The 9,585-nt window shown below is 42.0% G+C and overlaps 1 protein-coding gene across 1 annotated transcript; it reads left to right on the forward strand.

Moving 5' to 3' along the window:
- The first annotated feature begins 8,143 nt into the window (after positions 1 to 8,143).
- LOC110869862 lies at positions 8,144 to 8,707 on the forward strand. The gene has a single exon (XM_022119068.1). It carries the CDS (start codon positions 8,144 to 8,146, stop codon positions 8,705 to 8,707), a length of 564 nt encoding a protein of 187 aa, XP_021974760.1.
- The last annotated feature ends 878 nt before the right edge of the window (positions 8,708 to 9,585 follow it).

Raw genomic sequence — 9,585 nt, forward strand, 5'->3', positions numbered from 1 at the left:
GCCCGGGACAGACAAAAGATGTACGCCGATAAACGACGCAGGCCCCGCGAATTTGCAGTTGGCGACTACGTGCTCCTAAAGGTATCACCTTGGAAGGGAGTAGTCCGATTCGGCAAAAGAGGGAAACTTGCGCCTCGATTTGTTGGACCTTTTAAGATTCTGGAAAGGATCGGTAAAGTTGCCTACAAACTTGAATTACCGGAGGAACTCAGCAATGTCCACCCGACTTTCCATATTTCAAACCTTCGAAAATGCGTAGCCGACCACGACGCAATAATACCACTCGACGATCTTCAGGTCAATGAGACGCTACACTTCGTGGAAAAGCCTGTCGAAATCATGGACCGACAGACCAAGCAACTCAGACGCTCTCGCATTCCTATTGTAAAGGTACGATGGGAAGGCAAACGAGGCGCGGAGTTCACTTGGGAACTCGAAAGTGACATGAAGGCCAAGTACCCGCAGTTGTTCAGATAGATCTGAAGCATCAAATTGGTAAAATCACACGGCGATGTACGGTTCTCGGCCTAATTTCGGGACGAAATTCCCTAAAGGAGGGGAGACTGTAACACCCCGTGTTTTCCAAAAGTCAAAGTCAAAGTCAAGAGTTGACTGTTATTGGAATTAAAGATTAATAAAGATTAATTTCATTTTAGTTTCATTTTGATTTTCGTATTATTTGGAGTAAGTGTTGTATAATCAAACTAATCGGTCGATAATCGAACTGTGAATCAACGAACGACTGTGAATGATAGGAAGTAACAATGCAATAAAGCTAGTCAATCAATAATCAAGCTAATCAAATCAATCATCAAACTCAAGTGTGGGGATTTTAGTACTTTTTATACGTGTGTGTGTGCCTTATGTGTTACTTGTGCATGTTTATTTTTATGTTAAAGTGTGTGGTGAATCAATCAAAATCAATCAAGACTCAAAGGTGAATCAAACTCAATGGAAATCGAACCCGAAATGGTTGTAAGGATGCTTGTATGTTAGATATAGTAGTTGAGACTAAAAGTAATTTGATTAGGAATTCCATCATTCTCAAATCATCGTTCATCGAACTCGAAATATCAAAAATCGTCGCGAAACACTCAAAACCAGGCAAGCCGATCGAACAGGGCAACCTGATCGAACAGGCTAGCCGATCGAACAGGCTGTTCGATCGGACAGCTGCTCGATCAGGGATGCTGTTCGATCAGCTGACCCTTTCCTCTTTTGGAAGCCTATAAATAGGGTTGTCCTTGTCAAACTTTCCACTTTTGGAAAAGCTCTGACCGACCAGCCTCTTCTTCTCACTAAATCTCAGATTTCTCTCAAACCGGTAAGTATTTCGCTCTAATCCTTGTACGATTTTGTTCATTAATCGATTCTCCATCTTTCTATCTTTCAAAATCTGAATTTCATCCATGAAATCACCAAGATCTAGGTGTTCTTGGGTGATGTCATCATGTGTTCTTCAAGAACACTAAGTTTTGGCATCATTCCACCATGAATAACTTAGATCTAACCGATTTCCACATAAATAACCTAAAATCTTCCAAAGATCTTAACATTTCACGGTGGAAAAGGATTGGAAGATGGGTTTTCATCTATCTTTCAACTCTTTTACACTCAAAGAGGTGAAAATGAGACTTGAACCGATTTACAAATCAACCTAAACAAACACATGGTTCAAGATTCGGGTTCTACCGAGAGATATACCGATTTCGGGTTAAACGTTAAACTTAAGTTCCAAACCGCCTCTGGCCGAGCTTGGGTGATTCCTGCTCGAGTCAGTAGACTAAGTAGGGACTTCAGTTTTGTGGTTCAACTCGTAGTCAAAATATCTCTAAAACATCAACAATTAACGGGAATAACCAAGTGTTAAGTGATAGGTTAACCGAATCGAGAAGCTGGCCGAACGGCTAGGCTGTTCGATCGAACAGCCCAACCGAACGACTACGCCAGCCGATCGACTAGGCTAACCGATCGACTAGCACTTAGACCCACCAACTCACAAAGTGTAGTATTGACGAGGTACTGTTCGATCGACTACGCCACTCGATTGTAATCATTACTGCTCGAATCATGAGATACTACACTTCAACACTTAGACTTTTCGAAACATTGGAATGTCACCCGATCGAGCATGCCAACCGATCGAGTGACATATCTGAAAACAATGAAGTGCTAGCCGATCGGTTGGGCTAACCGATCGAACAGCTGTTCGATCGGCCGACTTGAAAGGTAGTACAAACCATCATACACAAACACATCCTTCTCATCAAAGGAAGAAACAATCCACTTGAAGGAACCAGCCGATCGAGCCAGCCAGCCGATCGAATGGATGTTCGAACGGACTTTCAAACCAATCGAACAGCCCACTCGATCGAACTGCTGTCCGATCGAATGGCCTACTCGATCCAAGTACATTGTTTACTTTTTCCGCGTTACTCATCGTTGTGTTATCGAACTATTCAGGCTAACCTATTCTCAGTGCTCCTTTCAATCCACAATCAACCACTGTGAGTATACTCGATCCCTTTTTGCTTTCAGCACTTTTGGGTGTTACATACGTAATCTATCAAATTCACAAACAACACAAACTATTTGAACGCTAACCTACTTGCATGTATTACTTGTCTAAATGATTGCTGTTTATTATGTTTACACGTGGAGTGCTATCTGCCTGCTTTAGCAACGTAGTACTATAGTTTGGACTCAGCACCCGTTCACACGGGGGTTGCTAAGGACAATTACTTGCATGGATTACGGTGGTAATCATGTATTGCGAACTGTCTCGGACAGTCAACTTGAAGTCATTGGTATCGATGGTCCCATGTTGATAATTTACATGCATCGTTTGCCCTTGTGTACGTGCTTGGTTATGCGTAAACTATTCGAACTTTATATGCTATATCAAACTTGTGTACTCACCTTTACATTATATGTATTGACTTTTATTTTAACGTATGTGACAGGTGTTTAAGCTACTAGCGTGCTAGGGAAGCGAGGCAATAATAAGCTTCTAGGAGCCAGTGACCTTAGGACAGTGTCCATATACCTGCTCCAGGGCCATAATTATCCGTAGATCTTGTACTGGCACCTGTAGTCAGTAAGATCTATAGTTAGCCGTCTAGAAGTCTTAAAACAATATTTAAATTTGGTCTGTAATAATTAAGAACTTGAGTTGTCGGAACAGTTCCCATATTGTTTAGTTGATTTCTATGATAACTTGTTATTATTTGGGACACGGTATGGGACGTGTTATATAACTGAATTGTATGATAGTTGTTGTGGAAACTTCTGGACAATCTGTTTCGCTCAGTGCCGCGCCCCGATGATTCCGCCATCGGTTGGGGTGTGACAAATTTCTTGTTTAAAAGTCCCGTTTAGGGCATCTATGTACTTTTTCCATTTAATGGAATGTTATAATTTAAAGTTTCATTTGTCCTTATATGTATGAATATAACATATAAAATAAATCAAAATATCATTCCTTTTGAAATTGATCTGCCTTTGAATATTGAAAGAAAATCTTGAAGGTATAACCTAGCCTATATGTCATTTAGACATGGCCTAGATGGTAAAACCTTTTTAAGATTTAAACCCTTGTTAACATCTGAAAACATGTTAGCACTCCTGACAAATGTGATTCGATAAAATCACCCAAGTCATCCTTATATTGGATTCTTCCAATTTCTTATCTAGCCTAGTGATTAAGAAATCATGGCTCAAATCATCAGATAAGATGATCATATCATAAACATCCCTTAGTGATGAAATACCTACAGGCTGTATCTATTGTCCTAAAAGACAAAAGACAGTTGTAGTCTTTGACTCTCTGTCAAGAAAGGTAACGAACTGTGTTCAAACCTTAATGCCTCGATCCTATAAGGTCATGGCTTATAAATTCAAAACTGTCCTCGTGACAAGGCCTTTTGTGCCATTTCAATATCCTTAATAGTTTATAACTAGGATAAAATATAATAAAAATTTAAATAAATTAAATTAACCAATATGTTTTAAAATTTCCATGGTTAATGAATTGCCATAAGTGACAATTCCATAATAGACTTCTGAATAAATCATTGTCAATATTTATGTAGCAATCAAGCTACATGGCTGGATCAGATGAGATTAACAGCCACCCGAGGGAGAATAATGATACTACCAGAGTTAATATAGCCGGTGCAGAACTGCAAGCGTTAATAGATAATGTTGTTACTCGAGCTCTTGATAGACAGTATAATGAATCAAGTGGTAAATGCACCAAGACCCAGTCTGTACCTCATGCAAAACCACCTTCCCAAGGGCATGTATCTCACAAGGACGATTCTCATCACTCATCGAATCAGAGGAGTGTTCCGTCTAGACAGGTTGTGCTTAATCAAGAGCCACGTGTTAAAACCTGTTCATATAAATATTTTGTCTCCTGCAAGCCCAGAGACTTCACAGGAGAAAAGGGAGCCATCGATTGCATGACGTGGCTCGATGAGATGGACACCGTTGTTGATATTAGTGGATGTGCAGAGCAAGACATTGTGAAGTTTGTTTCACAATCTTTTAAAGGAGAAGCTCTAGCTTAGTGGAGGTCACTAATCCAAGCTACAGGGAAGATCCCGTTGTACAACTTGACTTGGGATCAGTTTGTTGCTCTTATCAAAGAAAATTTATGTCCTCAACATGAAGTTGAGAAAATTGAGACTGATTTCTTGACAGTGGTCATGAAGAACTTAGATTGTCAGGCATATCTTACAAGTTTCAATACCATGTCTCGATTAGTTCCTTACTTGATAACACCGGAACCGAAGCGTATAGCTCGTTTTATTGGGGGTCTGGCCCCAGAAATCAAGGCAAGTGTGAAAGCATCGAGACCTACTACGTTCAGGTCAGCGGCAGATCTATCACTATCTCTCACACTTGATGTGGTCAGAAACAAGGTTGTCAAAGCTTCTGATGATAGAAAGCGTAAAAGGGAGGATGAGAATCCTCATCGCTCCGATAAGAGGAAAAAGGGGAACTCTGATCATAAGAAGAGTTTCGGGTTTAAGAAGGACAACCAGCAGTCGGGTGAAAAGACCAGGTGCAAAACCTGTAAGAAATACCACCTCGGGAAGTGCAGATTTGAATCTCAGCCTCTACCTTGTGGAATCTGCAAGTCTAAGGAACATAAGACCTTGGATTGCAAGAAGTTGAAAGACGCAACCTGTTATGGTTGCAACGAGAAGGGGTATATCAGGACTAACTGCCCTAAGAATCAAAAGAAGCCTGAAGAGGCCAAGAAAACAAACGCATGAGTCTTCCAGATGAACACCCAGGAGGCAGTACAAAATGATAATATCATAACAGGTACCTTTCCTTATCAATGATGTGTATGCGGGAATTGTTTGATTATGGCGCAGAAAAGTCTATTGTGGACAATAAATGTTGTAAGCTATTGTACCCGCCTATTAGGACTTTAGACATATAACGTGAGGTAGAATTGGCCGACGATACTTTAGAGACTGCTTCAACAATTTTAGATGGATGCTTTATACCCATTAGTCACTCTTCTCAAATATCCTTATGGCAAGCTTTCGAGCTATCCAAAATCATCCATATGATCAAGACAGATGTGACATTTTGATCCTCTGTCAAAAAGGTAATGGACTAGGTCCTAACCTTAAATGCCATTGATGGTCTTTTTATGGCCTAGGCTAAACATAATTGATAAATATTTAATAACATTCATTAGGAATGTTCGTACTATATTAGCTTGTACGGTTTAATGATATCATGGTTAGTATATGTTAGGTCATCAGGATGATGAATAGCGGTTGTTGGATTGCAACCAAGTAATTGTTTCATTTGGTGTTAGGAACCAAGTCTCGAGTATGACAAACTCGGATAAGACAACCGTCGATCGCGCCATTGATGATGCGACACATGCTAATGATGCTGCAATTGTGAATCTCACAATTGACAAAGATATTCTCCAAGCTATGACTGACGCGATTGTTGGAAAAGCTGTGAGAAAGGTCATGAAAAAGTTCAAGGATCCCAATGCTACTTGCTCCAAATCCCATCAAAAACCACACTTCCTTACTCACGAGAAGGATCTTGTTCATGCCTCGAATGCAAAGGATGAACTAAAAAGGAAAAGGAAGGAAGATAACTCCCAGAGTTCTAAGAAAAAGGGTAAGCAAGAGTCCAACCAGAAACCTGTATGCAAGACCTGCAAGAAGCGCCATCTAGGGAAGTGCAGGTTCGAATCAAAATCCCAATCGCGGCCTAGGGCTTGTGAGATATGCAAATCAAGTGAGCATAAAACGTTGGATTGCAAGGACATAAGAGATGCAGTTTGCTTCAGCTGTAACGAGAAAGGCCACATCAAGACTACATGCCCTAAATATGTCAAGGGAGGTGCGGCTAACGATAGAAAGCCTAAGAATGAGAGCGCTTAAACTCTCCTGATGGATGCCAGAGGTAGTTCATATCAATAATGACATCATGTACATTCCTTATCATTCATCAGTAGTATAAATGCTAAGAATTATGTTTTGATTCGGATGTCAATAAATCATTCATAAATTGTAAGTATAGCAAACTTTTAATAAGAATCCCAGAGATTAAGAGTAAGGTAAAACTTACAGACAGGAATCATAGGAACCATTTCTTCTGTCCTATCAGAAATCTTCAGTCGTAAGATTCTAAGAATACTCTCTCTCCAGATGGAATATGTCAGTATATATGTTAGTTTGATATCTCTTCGATTTCTATCAATTGCGAATACCAGACTGTATGATGAAAGTGCCATATGAGGATTGGTGTATCTTAATATGTTCCATAGATTGCTTTCATGCCTGATCAGTATGGAGGTTTAATGCATGGAACCACTGAGATATCCCAATGGTCATTAAAGAGGTCCAGTTCATAGTCGGCTCGGGGCGCGCAACATGAACAACGAGTGGGATGACACAGATCCAAACGATCCAACTTGGTAAGATGACGAAGGGTCATCAGTCTTCAACCGCTTGCAGAAGAAGCATGAATACTACAAACCGAGGCAGCACATCAGGTACAACGAAGAAGCAGAGCGCGACTTCCGCCTCGCCTATCGACCAGCTGAAGCTGCAGAACATTCAAAGTTCATCCCAAAGATTGCTCTAGCCCCGCTATCGAAAGAAAAATTGCCTCCAACAGTCGGAAAGTTTAATGGTTTAACTGATCCTGACGATCATGTCAGAGTATTCACAAGCGTTGGTTGCATGGGAGGATGGAACATGCCTATGTGGTGCCATCTGTTTATCCAAACTCTCATAGGAGCTGCTCGCGCTTGGTTCGACAGCCTTCCACCCGGAAAAATCACATCATGGGTCGATTTCAGAACCCAATTTGTCAACCATTTCAGTTAACAAAGACGTTACCAGCGCGACACAGATGAGGTAACGGACATTTGGCGCAAAGAGAACGAAGGTTTAGAAGATTTCATCACTTGCTTTAATAAGGAGTGTTTGGAAATCGGTGGTGTAAGTGAACAGCTCATGCACGCTCACTTCAAGAAAGCCATTCGCTGTGATAGCCTCATCAGGACTATCACTGGAAAAGATGGAATGCCCAAGGAATGGGATAAGCTAATGGAAGCTGCGAAAATAGTTGCGCAAACTGAAGAGTCATTGGCCGGTAACAAGAACTCTTACACTGAAGATCGATTTCCAAAGGAAGCTCGCGTGATAACAACAGGCGCAACAAAGGCAAAAACCTTGGATGGAAAGCCAGCCATTCCAGCGGTTATGATGAACGACCTCGCTTCAGAGAGGACGCGCGAGAAACAATTGACAGAATCAGTTATCGAAAGGCAGTTAGGAACGAGAATCGAGAAAAGCAACGGACTCCGCTCATCAAGACACCAAAAGAGGTGCTCATGACGGAGAACCATGATTCCAAGGCTATAAGGCCTATGACGAACAAGAAGGGGTAGGACCCCAACCTGTACTGTGACTTTCACAAGGATACAGGTCATCTGACAGATGACTGTATCAGCTTAAGGCAAGAAATTGAAAAAGCACTGAAAAGCGAAAAGCTAAGTCATCTGGTAAAAAATGTGCGCAAATAGACACGTCAGATTCAGCGCAACGATGATGGAAACCAGAAAAAGGTTAGATGTTTGGAAACGTACATGGTCAACGGACCAAGATATAGCGCAAGAGATAAAGGCAAGCGACCATTCGAACCTGCATGGCAAGAACAACAGGTTATCTTCCCGGTAGTACGCAGGGGTCCACGCGCCACGCGCCACGTCGTCATTACCGGTATTATCGGTCATTACGAAACAAAATACATATTCATTGATCCGGGAAGTACAGCTGATATCATCTACGAGCAATGCTTTAATCAATTTGACGATGAAGATAAAGCGAGACTCGAGCCGGTTGACTATCCTCTGTCAGGATTCTGTAACGAAATGGTCTTCCCACTAGGCCAAATCAGCTTCCCCGTCACGCTGTCTGGCGGAAAGCATTCGAGAACCACAGATGTCAATTTCATGGTAATGTCGGTCAAGTCAAGGCATGATGTTCTGATCGGGAGAGAAACCCAAGGCGAGCTAAACATGGTAACCTCCACACCCCACTCAGCCATCGGGTTTCCAACTGAGACAGGTGTGGCGATTATATATGCAAAAAAAAGTAATGTCTGCAGAGGATACGCGCCTAACCAGAGCGACGAAAGTTTCAACAACTGAACCAGAGAAGTGGGTTTTAAACCGCAAATACCCAGAGCAAACGGTGACGATAGGCCACGCAATCTCACCGAACACCAGAATGCACCTCAAACAACTTTTGTTCAGGAACATGGACATTTTCGCCTGGACTCCGGCAGACATGACCGGTGTCCCGCGCGATGTTACTGAACATTGTCTGAACACTTATCCCTCTGTTAAACCAAAAGTGCAAAGAAGGCGCAGCCTAGGGGCGGATAAGAATAAAGCGATGAATGAACAAGTGTGTGAGCTGTTAAAAGCAGGAATCTTGAGAGAGGTGTGCTATCAGAGCTGGGTCGCGAACCCTCTCATGGTCGAGAAGTCAAATAGAGGATGGCGAATGTGTGTCGATTACACCGATCTCAAAAAGGCATGCCCCAAAGACTGTTATTCATTGCCGGAGATCGACAAAAAGATAGACTCTCTCGCGCCATACAGGTGAATATGAAGTTAAATCCAGCCAAATGTTAGAGGGAAAATTCTTGGGTTTCATGGTCACAAATGGCGGCTTTAAAGTTAACCCAGAGAAAGTTCAAGCCATAGAGCGGATGCCATCACCGCGCACGATCAAAGAGATGCAAAGATTGGCCGGCCGTCTAGCCGTGCTTAATCGATTTCTATCAAACCACCCTGCAAAGTCATATCCTTTTATTAGCACTCTGCGTAACTATGTGAAGAAGCAAGAATTCAAGTGGACGCCGTAAGCAGAAGCTGCCTTCCAGCAAATGAAGGAGTGTTTGATTAAGCTCCCTACCCTAACCGCGCCATTTGAAAAAGAACCACTCATTCTGTACTTGTCTTCTTCGGACAAGGCAGTTAGGTCGGTATTGTTGGTTGAGAGAGATGGCGTTCAGACTCCA

The sequence above is a fragment of the Helianthus annuus genome, chromosome 8 (genome assembly GCF_002127325.2).
Source record: "Helianthus annuus cultivar XRQ/B chromosome 8, HanXRQr2.0-SUNRISE, whole genome shotgun sequence".
Taxonomy (NCBI): domain Eukaryota; kingdom Viridiplantae; phylum Streptophyta; class Magnoliopsida; order Asterales; family Asteraceae; genus Helianthus; species Helianthus annuus.

What these genes read in the sequence shown, in the direction of transcription:
- LOC110869862 (XM_022119068.1), top strand. Translation starts at nt 8,144, where the DNA reads ATGGTCAACGGACCAAGATATAGCGCAAGAGATAAAGGCAAGCGACCA.